The sequence below is a fragment of the Anas acuta genome, chromosome 11 (genome assembly GCF_963932015.1).
Source record: "Anas acuta chromosome 11, bAnaAcu1.1, whole genome shotgun sequence".
Classification (NCBI taxonomy): Eukaryota; Metazoa; Chordata; class Aves; order Anseriformes; family Anatidae; genus Anas; species Anas acuta.
The window spans coordinates 15799825-15819198 of record NC_088989.1 but is presented as its reverse complement, the minus strand read 5'-3'; the positions used below and the strand labels follow the sequence as shown (position 1 = coordinate 15819198).

Sequence of the window (19374 nt, the reverse complement as noted above, 5' to 3'; positions counted from 1 at the left end):
AAAATCAAGACGGGAATATGCCTGTCACTTATAAATACATAAGGGAAGTAAATATTATGAAGGTGGAGAGAGATTTGAGCTAAAGGGCAGCTCGTCTAAATATTTCTAGCCATCTCTAAATTTAGGCTTAGAAGCTGCATTTTTAATCGGAACAACCAAATTCTGGAACAGCTTTCAAATGGAAGCAAGAGGAACAGGAAATCCAGCTGGGTTTAGGTCCGGGTGCGATGAACCCTGCAGCAAGGGCACACAGCTGCGGGGTGCAGCAGGTCAGGCCCTGCAGAGCCTTTGTAGGGACGGGATGTGGGGATCCAGGATGCCTCCTGACACCGGGCAGCAGCCCGGTGTTTTTTTTCTCCCCATTTTTTTCTCCCCATTTCCCTACGTGCCCACCTTTGCGTTTTGCCGAGCTGCGGAGCGCACTGGGATGAGCTTGCTTTTGTGCCTCGCCATAAAACCTCGCCTGTCCTCAGCAGGCTGGGGGTGGCAGGGAAGCACAGGGCTGCTCCCAGGAGCACGTACCTGACTGCGCAGAGCCCACACATCTGTGCAGGAGCGCGCCCTGCGAGGCACTCCTCCGAGGCACTCCTCCGCAGCGCTGCGAATGCCTGGCATTGTTTCCATCCCACAAGCAAGTTTGCAGAGAAAACTATTTTGTCTACGGGACGGGTCGGCTGGAATCTGCTAACGAGCAGAGAGAGGATCTGAGAAGCAGCTTCAAGGCACTCCCCGCCACGGTATGGAGCGATCATCAGCGGGGATGACCGAGAGACGAAGCAGTCACACCTTTGGGCTCCAGATGGGGAGCTCCTGGAAGTTTGGGGACACTGACTGTCAGCTTTTTTCTTTGTATATCTCATTTAAAATTTCTTAGAAATGTAAGGGGACTGAGTATTGGCAAGTGCGCCTCCCTTAGATCCAGATGCGTTATCTTTTTACTGGTCTGGCTGAAAAATACAAGGCAGCCTGAGAAAGGGAGCTGAGCAGCTTGCCCTGAAGCTTGATGGTAGAACACAAAAGGCACCCCGTGCTCCAGAATTGCCTACGCAGCTCTCAGTAGCCAGGAGTCAAATCCCCAAGGGAAAGGTCGGCGATGCTTGGCAGCCAACGCAGCTTTCGCTGCAAGGCAGAGACCTTCCAGATGCACCAGCTAGACGAGGCCAGCACCGCTGCCCTAGAGCCTGCCTCACTTCTAAAATCAATTTCCAGGCGGGCAGATGCGACGTGTATTCAGGCAAGGCCACGTACAAGCGTGGAAATCGCTCCCAGCCTTTGCTGAACTGCACCCAGGCAGCAACTGCTCCTCCGGCCCTGCTTGGGCACGGCCCGTGCTGCTCCTCAGGCACCTGTTGCTGTTAGCAAACGTCTCGGCAGCGCGGTGCTGGAAGCATTGTCTGAAGCTGTGGGGTTGACGTAACGTACCACGGAGCTCTCCTGCAGCTGCTGGAACTATCAAAGACAACTGCTGTGCCGGGAGAAGGAGGCAGAGGAAGCTGTGGTGTTCAAGCAAGCACTGAAAATGCCTTCTTGCTGTCAAAGTAGCCATTAGACAACGCCGAAACAAGCCACGGATACTGAACTCCAAACCAAAGTTCTCATTTCTGGAGCACGTTACCTCGATAGCTCCCTCAGAAGCCCTGGTAGGGGGCGTAGGCCCAAGGGCAGAGCAGCCCTGAGCCCCTCTCTTGCTCCTAAAGATTCATGTTCAGGAGTCTGCTCCCTCCAGAGCAGCTGCCTGGCACGCAGCGTGCCACCAAAGGGCACTCAGCACTCCAAAAGCAGCCACGCACCCCTCCGTGAAACATCCCAGCTTCTGCTCTGCGACCAGCCCGTCCCACCTCCACCTCCTCTGCTCCCAGGGCTCTCCCCCCACCTCTCCCTTCCCCAGGATCTGACTCCCTTTCGGGTGCTTTCTGCTGATTTTCTGCCTACCACCGGCACATCGTGGTCCTGGCGCCGTCGCTGCAGACGGCGAGATGACAGATCTGGATGGAGACGACTGCGCGACAGCACGCAGAGCTCAAACAAAGCTGCCTGCAAGGAGCAGCCAGCGTGTCAGGCTGCCTCCCGACTCGCTCTCTCCATCTCCCTCTGATCTGCTGAGACGCACCAGAAGGTTGGCTTTTTATAGCATTGCCCAAAAATGGATTTTTAAAAATATTTTTCAAGTCTGCTCCCTGAAGAAAATACGTCTAAGACTGGAAGGTGATTTTCAGTTTTCTTTTCAAAACATGGAGTCTTCTGAACTCTCCACCCAAGCAGGCAGAGGCTGAGACGACAACTTCTCAGCACCCTTCCAGAAAAGGGCTAAAGATCAATGAACGTGTGCTTGGCAGCATGTCTGTCTTCCTCCGGGCTATTCTGACACTTCCTTGCCCTCAGGACTGCTTCCAGAGCTCAGTTTTTGGGTGCCTGCGGTGCCAGAACCTTGACGGCAAGTCAGATAAAAAGAAAGGCTCTTGTCTTTCCCAGGAGGACCTAGGGACAAGGTCAGGAGGGACCATGGCGAACACAGTGCAGAGCCCTGCTCGCAGCACACGGTCTATTTGTCTCACAATATTTTGTTACCATAGCACAGCAAGCTCCCCGAGCGTCAGGGCAGTCCCAGGGAATTCGTGGCTGCCCTGATCCCGAGGCAACATCTCAGGGACGTGCCCATCATCCCAAGGGCTGAGAACTGCGCCATTTAAGCACAGCCACCAAACCTGAGCAGTTGTCCCTGAGGAGAGGCGTCTCCTCTCTGCCTTACTGTAGAGGAAAGAAACTTTACAATGAGGTAAGAAAAATGATTAAAAAAAAAGCAATACTTTTTCACAGCAGTGCCTGTGACCCCCCTGTTGGTGGGGTGATTAGCGCGACTCCTGCAAGAACAGAACTGAAAACGAGCCTTGGGGAACGCCATTTCTCACCTGGACCACCTCTCCATTGGAAGCAATTAAATCTGTGGGGATGGAGACTCTGAAGAAGCGGCCCACCACGGCGGAGCTGTCGGGTATGCCCACCACGGCCGGCACAGTCTCTCGGAGGTCCGAGAGCACCGAGTGCATGGAGGCCTCCAGCTGGTTTTCCCAGTCCCGCACCACTTCTGCCGGCTCGCTGGGCCAGTGGCAGTGAGCCGAGGCCGCCAGCAGCAGCACGGGGAGCAAAGTCCTCCCCAGGACAGGGGGCTGCAGCACGCATCCGACAGTCATTGTGCCCGGTGGCTCTGGGCACGGCGCTCAGCCAGGAGGGGCCGCGGGGCTCTGCAGGCACGGCAGCGGCAGCGCAGGCAGGGTCTGCCCCTCCTTCACAGCAGCCTCATCCTAGGGATCCTGGGAACCTGGGTAAAGAAAGGAAAGCAAATCAGCACGGTGATTAGGAGAGCCGAGGCAGGCAGCTGATCCACGCAGACCTCCTCGCGGTGGGCAGAGGGCTCCCTGCCTCACCACCCTCTTCGTTTCAGCTTTGGGATTTATTTGCACGAGCTCCTGCTACCAGTGAAGGCAGCAGGAGCTTCCCAGCTCTTTTTCTACATACAGCATGTCTGGAGAAATAAATAAGGTCCTTCTGCTTTTCCATACACACAGCCCTGCTGCTCCTGGAGCCGCAGCACCCTGAGGTAGCCACGGGGTAGCTATGGGGCTCTGACCCATGCCCTCAGTTTTCCAGCCAGGCCTGCTCTCAGGTCCAGACTTTGGTATTAGGCAGGACGTTCAAGCTTCGTTTTTGGGGTCAGCAACACCCACCCCAAAACCAGACCCAAGCAAGCCACGCACGCTTAGCACCAGAGAGCACAAGGGCCTTGGCGCCCCGGGGCCAGGCACTCACACGTCTTCAACCAACCCTTTCCCTCTGGGCTAAGGGAGGCAGCTCTGTCCTCCTAGAGCAAACCCAGTCCCCTCCCGACCACAAAGGGCAAATCCCCGTGGCTCGCAGCCTGCCGAGCTCCTGTTTCTGAGTTTGCCTCTTGCAAGTGCGTGTGAACAGGGTTGCGAGCTGCCCTAGTGGGTAAAGCTCCCATTTGGCAGGCTGCGGACCCAAGCAGCTAAGGAACTAAGCTGCAAGGCACCACTGATCCTCTGCGGGGCTCCGAGGGTGACGCAGAGCTTGTGCTATTCTGGACAGCAGCAAGTCCTCGGGCTCCGAGGCTGCCTCAGAGTGCCTCATCCCTGAAGCCTGTCAGGATTAAGTCTCCTCCGTACCCAAACCTAAAAGTGTTGGAGGAGAACATCACGGCAGCACGGCCTCCTCCTGCACAACACCCGAAAAAAAGCACAAAGAGGACCTGCCCTTTGCTTCCCCAGAGCCTGGGCTATGGGCACCACAACAGCGGCACCTTGTCTGTGGGCTACACCTCTCCCGCAGCCTGCTCGTTGGAAAATCCTGCTGGGGAGGGACTAAAAGCAGCCCGTGCAGCAAGTACGGGCAGGACCGAAGGCTCACGGCCAGGGGAGGAAGGCGGCAGCGGTGGCTGAAGAATGTGGCTGCTGCGGAGCCGAGATGCTATCAGCGCGGAAACGTCGCTGCCCCGCACGGCCACGCGAAGCCTCCGCTCCCGAGCAGAGGAGAAACGCCGCGTGCCAGCAGAGAGCCAGACACCCGGCGTGCAGCCACACGGGGCTGTGGAGGCACCTGGAGAGGTTTGGCACCACGTCCCCAGGGCAGTGCCAGCCCCTGGCGCACCGCGGCCACGGCGGAACCGCGCGCGAGCACGGCGCAGCCCTGTGTTGTTCAGCCAAGTGACGTGATCTGCCCCAGGGCAATCTGCTGCATGGGTAGGAGTGTTTGGGCAGAAAGGAGCCGGCTGTGATATCTGTGGCAAGCAGGAGAGGAAAATGAAGTCATCGCCCCGCTGCAGAAAGAATTATTGGAGCAGGCAACAAGCGCTGCCTGGCTGATCCGCGCCCCTCGGCCAAGCAATTCGGGCACTGGCCGTGAAGATTTAGCCTGACACTTGCAGGTCGCACAGAGCGGGTTTCATTTTAGGAACCTACAGAAGAACAGTCACAGGAGGCAGAAGCAAAGCGCAAAGGAGCTACGGGAGGAATTCAGTAGCCACTCTTGAAAGAAAAACCAGGAGAACCAAGACAAAATTACACCAGCAGGAGAGCCTCTCACCCCCACAGCTCCACCTCACCCCACCACCAGCAGGAACAGGAGCAGTGCCAGGCTCACTGTGCGGGCTGGGGCTGAGAGGCAGCGCAGGGCAGGCCCTGAGAGCCAGGACAAGGCACCCAGCCACAGTGCTGAGGTCCATGGGGAACATTGCTTCAGGACGGGATGACTCCTGTGACACAAGGCTCATGTCCAGCAGCTGGTGCTCTGCTCAACCAGCCCGGCAGCCGTGAGAGCTGTGAGTCCAGATGCAAGCGCAGAACACAGAGCAAATGATCCATGAGACCAGGACAAGTACTGGTGGGGACCCGCGTGGCACCTCTGGGAAGTTCAAGAGCCCAAACCCTTCCACATGGTACTACCCGGGGCAGACTCACTTGTTTGAGACATTATCTCCATCATAGGTGGAAAAAGTCGGCCCTTGGGATCACCTTCCAGAGAGTGAATAGAGCCGGAGCTCTTGGAGATCAGAAATGCCAGCGCTCAGAGGTTTCCATTTCACCCAAGCTCAAAGGCCAAAAATCACACACAGATAGCACTCTGCAGTGGTCTCTGCTGCTGATCTACAGAAAGCCTGAGGCTGTCGGGCTCCCTGTCAGCATACAGGGGAAGGTGAGCCCACCCCAGCTCCTCCGCGCGGCCCAGCGCTCCCTCTCCCAGCAGGATCTGTGCTGCCCAGTTTCGCAGAACACACAGGTTCAGGTTAGTCCTGAATTTCAGGATGTTTAGTTCTGTCTGATCTTCTGAAAGAACCGAGTTTCTCTTTATCCTCCTGCTCCTGTGAGAGCTCTTTCGGTCTCAACTTTGAACCTCCAAAACGTTGGATCGAACATCAAAGTCAGCACCAACATCTGCCCCAGCCTGGCGCACGTGCCAGCATCCCCTGGTGCCTGAGCCCCGCTGCCAAATCCCCGGCCCAGGCGCAGAGCCGGGCCTGCTCCGTGCTGTTGATCCGATAGCACGCTTGATATGATGCTGACTTGTCAAGACAACGCCGGAGCTTGCTCCTTCTCCAGGCACCTCCGAGGCCCACCGGCGTGCCGAGGACACGCACTACTTCATCACTCAGGCACGCAGAAGCGAGCAGACAGGGGGTCGGGCTGAGAGGAGGAGCGAGAGCAGGGCAGAGCAGCCACGCACCTCGGGGACCTCGCCTTCTGCCTGCTGTGGAGCCGGGGTCAGCGCCCTGGCAATCACTCGTCTTTGTGGCCAGTTACCCCCCTGCTCCAGCACGAGCCACTGCAAGCAAGTCCCAGTCCAGCGGTGTCTAATCCAAGTGCCCACGTACGTGGTCGCATGGGGGCTGTGCCATTAATCACTGCCAGCAGCTCAGTGCCGCTGAGCCCCGCGCACAGACAGCCCGGGTAGCTGCCTTGCCGTGCTCTGCTCCAGAGCAGAAGGTATTTAGGAGAGCGAGGAGGAATCCCACTTACCTCAGCTGCTTATTTAACAGCATCCCCGGCACGGGCAGCGCCGGCCGAGCTGCCCCTCTCTCAGGAGAGGAACTCAGACCCGACTGAAGGGAGCCCGGAGCACCTCCCCAAGCCCGAGCTCTTGTCTTTGCACAGATCTCTCCTGCATGTTTCCACAGGAGGATCTCCGGGCAAGCCCCATCGGCGGCTGCGGGGCTGCGTGTCGAGGCAGCGAGCAGGGGGATGATGAAACCCAGAGCCACCGGCCAGACCCACGAGAGGGCACGGGGCTGGGTGTGCGCACAGCAGGTGCTGGGGGCTGCTGCTGGCGGAGCCGAGGAGGGGTTTGGGGAGGGGGCAGGAGGGCCATGGGGGCAGCACCACGGGACCGAGCAGCTCAGGGCCACGTTTATGCTTACGCTTGCAGAATGTGACCCGGGCTTTGCCAGCTTCAGCCAGCGCTGCGCCCAGGGTGAGTTACGGGAGGGGACACGCAGGAAGGCAGCTGCTCGGGGACATCTGCCATGCACAGGAGGAGCCAACAGCTGGGGCAAGGCAGCAGGGGACGGGACATCACCCTCGGTGTCCCACGAAGCCACAACGAAGCCAGGCAGAGCTGACCAGACACCTGCAGGAGGGCGGCTGCACGCCGAGAGCAGACACCTCTCCAAAAAGATAAGTTTGTCTGCACATTTTGGGCTCAGAGCTGAAATTGCAGCTGTCCTGCACGGCTGTGACCCGAGCAGAACAAAACCACAGGAACTGCCTGCAAACTGTCACTAGCTCGCTGCCTCGAGTCACACGTGCCACCACCAGCTTCCGAAAGCTTGCAGGGCAGGCAGACACAGCGACTGACACCTCAAAGCAGTTCTTATTCTGCTAGAGTAAGCACCAAGATGTTTAACTTCCCCGTAGCTAAGAGGAAGGCTTCCTGCCGCCCGTCATTACCTTCTGTTTGAAAGCAGACCTGTGCCACCGGGAAGGAACCACGCACACGGACCTGACCTTGCCACAAGATCCCGTGGACACCTCCCAGCTTTTAAACCCCGCTCACGGGGCCCCTGAAAGCCCACGCGTGCTGCTTGTCGTGTGTTTAAGCAGTGCCTCGAAGCCAGGGAGCGCCCACACCACCTGCTGCCACACCAGACCCGCAGCAGTGACCAGCAGCAGCAGATTTCAGCTGGGCGAGACTCCTTACTCTGCTGGGAGCTGGAGCAGCCCCAGTCGATGCCTTCCTCCCACTTCGTTATTCCCAGACAGACAACTCAGATCGTATCTCCAAGTGCGTTCAGTTAAAAGGAAGCTCAGATATTATCTGCCCAAATATTTCGGAGGCCTCCGAGATCATTTTTCCCCTGCACTTAGGAACGCTGCAGTCAGAAGTGCCATTTTCCTGGCTGCTGGCAGCGCACAGACAAATTAGGAGAAAAACATCCAGCAACAAGTAGAAGGAGGGAGCTCCGAATACCACCCGAGGACAGCTCCACCGCGCTGCCCCCGCGTTAAGCACCGCTCCCGACCTCAGGGGAAGGGCACCGGGGATCACCAGAGGCACGGGATGGATCCTGCACGAGGAACAACCGCATTGCCCGGGGGGAACCAGGGCTGGGAGCAAGGGGCCAGACCCGAACCAGGCTTGATGGCACTCACTGTGCCCTCGCCAGCAGCTTGGGAAGCTGTGACCGTGGTGAATGCTGAATCCCACGTGGGTTAGGAAGAAGGGAGGGAGGGGACAGCTCTGTGGAGGGGAGCGTTACCGAGGCACCGCTGCTGGCTCAAGAAGCACTTCGTGACAGACACCAGGACAGCACTCGGGGCGAGGACGACTTGCATTCCTCTCTGGGTATCTTCTCCTGCTGTAATTGGAAAGGGCACACAGGCTAAATATACAGCTGTAACAGGGCAGAGCAAAGGGCCGTTCTTTCTTAAGGGCATTTGGTTTAACCCGTCTCTGACTTTACTCGGGTTTCCACTGTGCAGCCTGCCCCTCAGGAGTGTACGAGTACCTCCTGATTTGGCCTGGAAGGAGCTAAAGAGTATAAAAATCCCAATATTGTGTGTTTAAGGGAATGCAAGTGAAAGCTAGTACCAAAATCCACAGGAAACTAAACCACAGAAGTTAAAAAAAAAAAAAAAAAAAAAAGTTTGGGGTTAAGAGCTCTTTATGCACAAAAGCCATAAAAATGCATATTTTGAAGAGAAGCACGACAGGCATGTATACATACATGCATATGAATGCTTTATCCGATTCCAAGATTTGGTAAAGAAAAAAAAAAGGAAGAACTCAAGACAGCAAGATAAAGCAAGGATTTTCACTCCGGATTTCTCTTCTGTAAGGAGAGCTCCGTAACTCCAAGCAAATTCAGCGGCACTACAGGGGGCATTTCAGCAGAAACCATCCCGCAGGGGCAGGAGGCAGAGCCTGGGCAGGAGAAGCAGCCGGAGGAGCTGGGATCAAAGCCGTGCCCTGGGACACCAGAGCAGTTTGCATCAGGCCGGTGCCAGAGCCACCGCTCCGGGCAGCAGCCCGCTCCTCGTGGCACCGCGCCGGGACCCCAGGGGTGCCGACTGCTGAGAGGAGGTGGGGTTGGAGCACGGCACAGGAGGTTATTTCCACTCAGGTGTAACTCAGGGCTTTCTAGAAATGGCTTATGTGGGCCTCCAACTAGTTTAGAGGTGAAAGCTGATTTTTCTTTTAAAACTGATCTGGGTTTTGTAACCAAAAGACAAGTCCTCGAGGGCAATCCAACGAGCCCAGGCTGCCTTTTCCTTCCTGAGGCTGTCCCCCAGCCATCCCCACCCAAGGCACAAACCACTTCAGGCAAACTAAACTTAGTTTCAAGGGCTGTCTGAGGAAGCATTCAGAGGATGCTCTGGGAGCTGCAGTCGGGAAGCACACTGGAGGTGCCTGAGCCAGGCAGAAGACACACCCCAGCAGGATGCTTGCTAAACGCAAGGACTTCAAGGCATTAGATTTTGAGTGCATTTCTCACCGGGCAGATTTTTTCCCAGCTAGCACCAAAGGAAACGCAGGAGAGCAGCTGGTGTGACAGTCACCACGGTGTGTCCTGTCTCTCGGTGTCCTTCACCATCCACCAGTTGTTTTGGATCTAATTCACAGCAGCTAACGACCTTTAATAGAGGTTACCAGCTATGAGGGGTGCAGATTTTTATCTAGGATGCTCTTTGTGAAGTCAGTTTACACCAACGCACCATCATTCCTTCTACCCCATGCTCCAAAAAGGACAAAACCCTTCACGAGCCCCCAACAGCGCCTGAAAAATGTCAGCTGAAACCCAGAAAAATCCCTTCCTAAGCTGCTCTGCTGCGCTTCGCAGGAGATGTTCCCCTCAGATGGAGTTATGAGCGCCAAAACAAATGAGGCTAAAAAGATTTGCATCTCTTGCCTGATTTCTTAATTGAATTAAAGGCTGAGCAACCCCCCTTATGAGGCTTCAGAGAATCAACACGGAAGAGAAGCGATGAATATCCTAATCAGAGATGAAGCTTCCACTGGACATTTTCTCGTATTAAGTACTAAAGAGTCTACATGGAAAAGAGAAAGGCCCCGGGGGCTAAGCTCTCCTGTCCAGCGAGGCAAGAAATCTCACTGCAGCTTCTCCTGGCTCGGCCCTCTGACCACGTTACATGCGGGGAGAGACACGGAGAGGAGTGAGAGCTCAGCTTAGGCGCATCCTTCTAGCCAAGGACATTCACCCATCAGCCTGGCCACCCTACTCTTTTATACCAAGAAGTGCAAATGCCAAATTAGCATGCAGAAGCTATTAGTGGGATGAGGGAGATGGGCAGGGCAGTGCTGCAAAATCTTCCTTGGCTTCCTGAGGCTTCAGCCCTGGCGGCACCCCTGAGCCGGGTCTGGGGGCTTGCAGCAGGCTGGCTGCTGAGACCCTGGTGCACATTTTGGCCATGCAGTGACACAGCAGAGTGGGATTGAATTATTACTGTTACTGTACATCACCAGAACAGCCCCGTGCACCACGAAGTGCAGTCAGGCTTCCCCAGGACACGTTGGCACAGCAGCCACCAGGCTTTGCTAATGGCACCGAGGCAGGCACCCGAGCACACGGGAGCACCTGGGAGCGGGCAGCTTGCACGGGCGAAGGAGCACGCCTGCCTATTCTAGCAGGAGGAACAAAGCCCCCCCAGTCTGCAGGCACCAAAACCCCTCCTGAGAAGAGAGAACCTCGCTGAGGTTTCATATTCACCAAAACATCGTTTTGCTGAATGGGCTGACGGACAGGCGGCCACATTCCAGGGGTTTATCATCAACTTCTGGGTATTCCACGGAATTCCTCAGATAATGAAATATTTCGAGAGGGTCCTTGGGGGGTGTTTTTTAAGCAACGTAATCTCCCACAGGCTGAGGTCACAGCAGCAGGCGAGGGCTGGAAGGCAAAGCTCGAGTCCCCTCCACACCAGGAGCCTGACCGCCGGGCACAAATCCTGCTGCTGGAGGGACATAAAGCAGGAGCAGCTGATATTAGGTGGACACGTGGAGCACGGCAAGCCACGCCAGCAAAAAGAGTTTTCAGCACTTCAGTTACATCTGCAGCATCATTTATATCCTCTGTGGCAGTGTAACTAAGGGCTAGCACATTCTGTTTAGCAACATCGCGCTGCTCCATCAGTTTCGGCACCCCACCCTGCAACCTCAAGCCAAGGCACTAAGATGTAGCTTTATGGAGTTGCTCGGCCCTGATTTATTACTCAGCTAGCAAGGCTGCCTCAGCTCCTCATTTAACTACATTTACCAGCGAGCCATTTACGCAGAGCAGCCAGGGCATCAGCCACGGACTCGCAACTTTCCATGCTTCTCATGAAAACCGTTCTAAACACTTCTCGGCACAACGCGGCGCGAGCCAACTTAACCAGCAGGCACAACATGGAAAAGCTGCAAAACGAAGCAGCGCTGCTCCAGGGCCACAGAGGCAGAGAGAGCTGCTGCAGGAGGAGTTAACTCCCTGAAGGCCTGCGGCTTCCAGCTGGGCAGCACGCGGTCCTGCGCCCGCGGGAATTCACCAGTGGCCACAAGACACCCAGCTGAATCTCTCCGTGCACTCACGTTTTATAGAGGTTCCTTCTCCCCTTGCTGGAGAGCAGAGGGTGAAGGGTTTGGGTGCTTTGGTAGAACTCCCTGCTCCTCACAGAAACCTCTCCAGTCCATGCCAGCAGGTCCGAAAGCTGCAGACCGAAGGCACAGGCGCACAGGACCTGGCTTAGCAGCTCCAGCCCTTTCTCAGCTGCTCCTGTGCAGGAGGAGTGATTTAAATGAAAACAGCAGAGATTAGCACCTTAAAGAAAAGGAGACACTAAGTCTGCATCACGTTCATGCAGCATTAATCCCACTTCCAGCTCTATTTGCTTATTTGTTTACCTGCACTCTGCAATTCAGAAATACCCCTGGCTGGTTTCGCTGCGGCTTCGGCTGCCCAGGACTGGGGGAGGCCCTCCAGCAGGGAGCTCCGGCTGCCCTCCACACCCTGCTCTGGTATTGGGAAGTCAAGAGCCAAGTTAAATTATTTCAAGGCCGGACTGCTCACCCAGCCCCTCTGTGAGAAGTACCAGTGGGATTTAGGTGTCTTTTTAAACACCCCCAACCCGCCCCATCCGCACATCCCGCTGCTGCCCGCGCCCAGACCTCATGGCCAGAAAGGCCAAAGGGCTGCACAAAGCTGCTTGCCAGAGGAAAGCGTGGTTTAAAATCAATTTCTGACAAATTCCAGCTTCAATCAGGTCCAAGCTTTCATTTGGCAGCACATACACTTAGTGTGCTGTTCTGGAGAGCCTGACGGATACCTGAGAAAACAGGAGCACGCCGACGTGCCCAGCCACCAGGCAAGCTGCTTAAAGCAGGGACCCGAGGTGAAGGCAGAGAGCTTGCAGGAAAAAGGGGAGGCAGAGACAGCAGCAGCAAGAAGAAGAGAAGGAAAGGGAATGTTTTTTCTGCCCTCAGGAGCCAGAGTCCTCACGGAGCAGGAGATCTGCACCTGACAGCAGGCTGCCAGGTTCTGCCACTGCAGAAAATCCCGTCCTTTCTCCCCCCAGCCCACATCTACCCATTATGGGTGGGAAATGAGATTTGCACGTTTTTTTTTTTTTGAGAAGAAACGAACTGTGCTCTATTTCAAATTGCATTTGTCTCATCTCGAGTTGTGACTGCAGCTTTTGTTGGGACCCCAGGGACAGCAGCTGGCGGCAGGGGACCCCGGCACGGGCTCAGGTCGGCACGAGGATGGGAAAAGGGCAACAGAGAGGGCACCAGCTGTGTCCTCGTCCTGACCCGAGCAGATTAAAACACGGATTTAAGATGCGGAGAGAAAAAAAATGGGATGAGACAACGGGACAGATCGCGTGCTGCCTTCCTTCCCGGCGTAAAGCAGGGAAGTGAATCCCGGGGTAACTCACCTGCTCAGGCTGCAGGAATCCCAGGAATGGGGGCAAAGTCATTAAAGCACCAGTGTTTGCCCTGGGAAAACAGAGTTGGATGCCATTCTGAGGAAACGAGGAGAATTAAACCTGCACTCACCTGTGGTTTTTTTTACCAGCTCGTGCCTCTGCAAGCCAAGCACTGTCTTTTCTGGCTCACCCTATGAGCTTTAGATACCCCAAAACCCCTCTGCCCTCCACACCTGCGTTCCTCAGCCACATCAGGCACAGTGAGACTCTCATTAACTCCCTGGGCCTTTTCTTCTGAACGCACACACATCTCCCCCTGCCCCTCCAAGTCCATCCTGGTTTAATTCTGCCACTCACCCGATCCCCATTACCAAAACGATGCCCAAATCCCAGTAATTTGCTTCAGAGGGCACCCTGTCCCCAGCGCACCGCACGCCCTGCTCCTCACTGCTCACACCTCCCCGTTCCTAGGGCTCACAACCACATAAAGCCGAAAAACTTCCCAGAAAAACTCGACGGCTCACTGCTGTCACACGGCACAGGTAAACACAGTTTAGGGAACATAAGGGCGCTATGAAGAGATGCTCAAGCACCACAGGAAAAAAACGCAGCCTTGGAGCTGCCGAGAGGCTGTTCAGCTCTGGAGGTGCGTGCAGCCTGCCTTCATTTTATAATGCTGCAGCAGATGCGGGGAAACAATTAAACTGCTTATCGCAGTATGGCCCATTCAGCTTCCAGAGCAGAGAGCAATTCCAATCCCCAGGTGGCAAACACAGCAATTAGGTGCCCAATTACCTGCACCAAAGCTTCTCTTTGCTTATGTTATCTCACTTCAGTGGTTATATAGCAGTTCCTTGGCTTGCTGTCACGAGAAGACTGAGGGTTCAGGGAAGACCTGTAAGGTCCCAGGAGATGTGGCCAGGCCTGCAGGACCACGCCGAGCCACGTGGAGGATGCAGAACGACCCAGTTCTGACTTCCCAGTCATTCAGCCTGACTGGTTGCAAAGCCTGGGCACGATTTCTACTTCTTCACCTGGAAGGAGCAGACTCAGCAAAATAACCAAAACTAAGGAATTGTTTATAGGGCGGCCAGGACGAGCCTCCAGCTTCCCCAAAGCCCACCTCCAAAGAGGGAATCAGGACTGGTACTCGAGCCTTTTCTGGGTTTAATACAGAAAAACGTGTTTGTAGCAGCTTAGTCCACATTTTAAAAGCAGAGAAAATGACCCAGCTTACCAGCTGCAGTCCCAAGGAATCCTGCCCCTGACCAGAGCAGGGCACCACCGTGCTCTGCCTGCACCACAGCCTGGCCAGGACGCCCTGACCAGCAGCGTGAGGGTTTTGGGTAAGGTAGGCGATGGTTTTGGGTAAGGCAGCTTGTTCCCAGCCCCCCAAAGCACGCTGCTCTCCCAGCCCCACAGCCCCTTTCTGCCAGACAGGCCAGACCCCCGCTCACCTACCTGGTGCTTTCCAAAGAGGGGCACAGAACAGAGCAGGAAAATGCCACAGGAGTTAGTAAGTGCTGTAAAGACTGAGAAAGATGCAGTTTGGGGACTTCTTGTCCCCAACAAGCTCACGTGTCCTCCAAAGGCCTCCAGCACCCTTCTGCAGCAGAGCGCAGAGCAAACCAAACCACATTACTGAGCTGAGGCGCCCTGCACGCACGCAGAAGAGGAAAAGGTTGGTGGCAGACAGCAGCAGAGCCTCCCACAGCGGGGCAGCAGCGGAAGCCAGGCTGCCCCTCACCGCCTCAGAAGCTCACTGCCACCAGGCAGCTTGCTCCTCACCGCAGGCTGAGCCCAACACCACGCTCTCTCCAACCCTCGCAGCGATGTATGCTGCTGCTGCAGGTAATGCAAGCAGCCCTCAGCACATCGAGGCTGCAAATAATGAATTAGAAATCAGAATACCTGAGTTAAGGCTGCCTCAGGGCTGGCCACAGCAAGCCCCGCAGTGCTCTGCCGTTTCCAACTTTCTCTCCTCTCTCTGTTGGAGGCAGAAGCTCCTCACCGTGAGCAAGCCGAAACTGAAGGAGACAGGAGCCTGCTCCTGGTCCCCACCTCAGCCACCGCCCAGTGGATAGCATCTTAACGTCCAGAGAGTGCTGGGAGGCATCCAGATGCCTGCATCTTGATAAGATAGGGGTGGTTTTTGCTGGGATGGCCTCACCCCTTGCAACAGAAGGGCAGCCCCAGCGCAGAGCTGGGGGCACAAACGCTCAATGCCAGCAGTTAAGGCTGCCTTGTTCTCTCAAACACCCGGGACTTAAGGCACTTCTCCCTTTAATTCCTGGAAATGGCTGAGCGGTTGGTGCTGAAAACCTGAAAACCAGCCCAGGGCAGACACGCAGCATGGGAAATTCCAGGGCTAGCAATTAAGTTCAAGAGTTAAACGCAACTCCAGCGCCAGGCAAGCTCTGCAGCAGGTGGTTTGACCAGCACCACTCGCTGCTTTCCTGCTGAGGAGAAGCTACTGCAGCTGCTGAAGCAAGCTGCCCCTTGCTAAAGCATAGCCCAGAGCCTTCGCAGCAACGCCCAGGGTTTTAGATCGATTCCAGATCAAATAAAAATAATTTGGGGAATTCCTGAGATAAGGAGCTCAGGCCAAGTCACAGCAGATTCCCACCTGCAAAAGGACTTTCGAGCAGCCTGGGTGCGTGCTCCCCAGCCGTGCCCCTTCCCAAAGCCTTTCCTGGCAGTCCCTCCTGGGAGCAGCTCCCGGGGAGCCTTTCTCACCATCTCACAACCTGCTAAAGTAGCGATGCAAATGGCAGCGCTGCTCAGATTGCTGCCTCTCCAGGACCTGAACTGCCTTAAAAACCGGAGCAGGACCTCCCGAACACAAACCCTGCTCAGGCAAGGCGCTGCTATCTGAACAGAGTTTGAAGATGACATTTTGCTCTTAAAAAGTTCCGTTTCCACAACCTTTATTCTGTGCCACCGCACCAACCGCCCCCTTATTCGCCCTGCTTTTACGTGGGGAAGCCGTTTCTTCCTTACACTGCTCTTCCACGAAAACAAGAAACAATCTGAAGAACTGATAAGGCAGCTCAGGGCAGATGTGCCTTCAGTTTTTAAACATATCAGTGCTCTAAATCAGCAGCATTCCTATGAACCCCACAGAAGCACCAGCTTTCAGGGATACCAAGTCACTGAGACTGGAGAGGGACGCAGCAGCATTACCCAGGCGGGCTGAAGCAGCCTAGCAAAACACAGGGAGTCACGTAAGGAGAGGTCTAATCACATCGCCTCCCAGGCTGTGGCTTATTCTGGGGTTTCCAAGAAGCAAGGCACAGAAGCGGAGGGGATCCGAAGCGCTCAGATAACACGCATTCTGCCACGGGCACGTCAGCCAGAATGAAAGCTTAGAGGATGGGAAAAACATCCGTAATGTCATTTGTGACAGCAGGTTTGTTCTGCTTGTAACACACACTGCCAGCACGCGGGGCAAAGCGGCTTAGAGATCAACAGATAAAGGCTTTTCACCATTCAGCCTGTTATTTCATGTAAATCAGGCTGTCCTGCTGCTGAAAGACATCTCCCTATCGAGCGCAGGGTGTTCAGCAAGCAGGAGCAGCGACTGCAGGGAAACAAGGTGAGGAAGTACTCACGCCGTGCCCGAATCCCTTCGCAGCACCCCACGAGGCACTGCCCTCTCTATCAGCACAGTCCTGCAGCCTGCTGCGATCTTCTCACTTCCCAACACAGGTAACCCCCTGGAAGCATCGCCGCCCCAAAATAGTGTTGGTTTTTTAATCCACAGAAACGCCTGCAGGCTCCTCGGAGGGATGAAGCCGCGTTGTGAAGAGCAACAGTGCAGCAAATTCAATTAACTTGAGCCAGCCTTCGCCTTCGGTGACGTGGCAGCAGGATCCCACGCGCCCGTCCCCAGCACGGGGCACGGTACCACCAGGCTGCTGCCACCTCGCCGCGTGGCCCGAGGGTCCCGGCCCCAGCGGGGAGCCCTGCAGGGCTGGGGCAGCCCAGAGCACGCCGTGCCCCAGCAAAAAAACCCCCAGCCGCCCCCAGCAATGGCTGGAGGGGTTGGTATGGCCCCAGCTGGAGGGGAACAGGAGCTCTTTAGAGGAATGAGCCGCTGTCAGTCCGCTGTGATTGATCCGTGCATCTGCCCGTCCCCACCTGCTGCTCGCATTCCTGGCATTTCTTCCTGCAGCGCTTTCTCTCCGAGGAGGGACCTGCCGCTTATCAACCGCTGCAGAGGAGATTAGAAGGAAGAGAAACAGGGCCCCGGCTTCAACACAACCAAGAGATTGCAGGCCCTGAGCGTGCCAGAGAGTTTTCCTTGTATCAGATGGGACAACCTGCTGAGGGGTGGGCTCAGGGAGCCCCCGCAGGTCCCCATGGCCAGCTGGAGGGCAGGCAGGGGAGCTGGGTGCTCCCCCCGGGCCACTCCTGCTGCCACCAAGTGCCACCAGATGAAGCAGGGAGGGGGCAGGGAAGTGTCTCCCCCCTCCAGCCACTCACCCCAAAGTCATTTTCCGTCCTGGCCAAGCACAAAGGGGCGCTGGGCGTGAGACCAGGCCGAAGGCTTGGCAGCACAGTGCTGACAGGCAGGGACAGCCGGCAGCTGGGGGCGGCTGCGGGGCCGCAGCCAGGCCGAGGAATCACCTCACAGGCATCCCGGGGATGGAAGGGCAGCGGTCCAGCTCTGGTTTCCAGCCCCGGGCACAGGCTGGAGGTTTCTCCTTCCCTTCCCCTCCTCCTGAACACGGCCCAGTGAATAAAGTGTGACGGAGGGGAAGGGCGGCCCGCCTGCTCCCAGGGGAGGCAAGGCAGCTCCCACAGCACAGCAAACCAACCCAGCACCTCACAGCTCTCCTAGGTGTCCAAAATCCGACCTCCCCATCAAACTTGAGCAGAATTAGCTGGTAGGATCACCACCACCACAGCACATGCCCCTGCTGCAGGCGAACCAGCCCGGCCCTGCCTTGTTTTTGTGGCCTTCAGACCCCAGAGGGAACGCACACGAGCTCTGAGGCCTCCCAGGCTCACACAGACAGCCCCCAGCCACTCTCTGGCCACACTTCCCCACGTTACCAGGTTTATTTCCACAAAAAAGCCAAAGCCAGCCTCCGTGGAGGGGTGGGAGCTGAGCCAGGTGAGCACACGATGAGCTGCCCAGCCGGGGCAGCTGCCCTCCAGCTTTATGGCTCCTGGAGGAAATTTAAGCTGGCGCTTTCTGTGAGTTAACTGTCCATAAAACCAGCTTGTTTTCTCAGTGCACCAGAAGGTCAGGAAAGGGCAAATTAAGGAAATTTCCCCTAAAATCATCCCCCATGCAATCCAGATGTCTGAGCAGCCTTTGTCGTAGCCTTTGTCCCGGACAGCACAATACCCGATGGCCTCCAGGCCGCCCCCAGAGCCATTCACCCCAGTCCCGGTGAAGCCGCTTGCTCTGCGGGAGTGACAAACACCTCCATTTCAGCTCCTTCCAGGCCTGGAAGCTGCAAGCAGTGAGGTGGTTATGGAAACTTTCCCCCAGCCTTTCGGGCTTTCTTTTCCTGTAGATAAAAACACACTTGCCAGGTTCCCAGTTTGGGAGGAAACCAGGAAAGGTGTATGGGGAAAGCGGGCAGAGGTCAGTGCAGCAAACCTGGGAAATAGCACAGGGGAAAAGCTCTCTGAAAAACCCATGGAAATGTTTTGGAAGAGTCAGAAACAGTTTGGGAAACTCACCCTGCCCAGCAGCACAGCTCTTCCAGGGATATTTCAAGCATTACTACAGTCGCATTCCAGTCCCTGAGTATATTTTCTATAAATAAGTATTTTAAGTCACTTTGTTTCAAAATTTATTCTATTAGGCAACTGCAATGCAATGCTTCATATTTGAGACCTGTGGACTGCCCCTGATTTTTAAAGCTGTGCTGTGTTCCTTAGGTTATAACCTAGGCTCACCTCTTTTTTTCTTCCCAGGTGCTCGTCTAAAACCATTCATTACGTGTTGCACCACTAGGACTCCACTGATACATCAAGCCTGAGTTCTGTGAATTGACACATCCTGGTCCACAAAGCAACAACATGGTTTTAGTTTTAATTTTAGTCTTTTTCCTTTTTTTCCAGGCTGATAAGCAAAAGCAAATACCCCAGTAACTGCAAGCAGCATAACCAGAGCTAGGTATTCCTCCTGCTGCCAAAGCCAGAGAACACCCAACCAGCAGCACGCCTGGTGCAATGCATCCACGTGTACCCCAAGCCCCCTGTCCCATGGAGCAGCCCAAAAGGCCACCCCTTTGCGTCCAGACTCTGCCCTTGGAGCTCTCCTCCCCTTCAGGACGCCAACACAGCTCAGCCTTCAGAGTGCAGATGCCCGCAGATGCTTTACAGCACACCAATATTACTGTTTGCAAGGAAGTCCAGGTCCGCTTAATCCAAAACACAGGCAGCAGACACGTCTCTGGCCAGGCGTGTGTTTTTTTCCGAGGCCGGACCA

General features: G+C 55.7%; 1 protein-coding gene across 6 annotated transcripts in view; it reads right to left on the bottom strand.

The window, feature by feature from the left end:
• Positions 1-19374, bottom strand: part of DAG1 (dystroglycan 1) — a 37314-nt gene that overhangs the window by 9469 nt on the left and 8471 nt on the right. For 3 of the 6 annotated variants that reach the window (XM_068694197.1, XM_068694203.1, XM_068694200.1), the window contains exon 2: positions 2910-3319. In XM_068694197.1, coding sequence (XP_068550298.1) covers positions 2910-3191 — 282 coding nt within the window. In that variant the 5' untranslated portion in view covers positions 3192-3319. Of the gene's footprint in view, positions 1-2909; positions 3320-8263; positions 8369-12932; positions 12979-16536; positions 16998-19374 lie in introns of those variants that run through there. The other 3 variants (XM_068694202.1, XM_068694201.1, XM_068694199.1) reach the window with 3 other exon arrangements.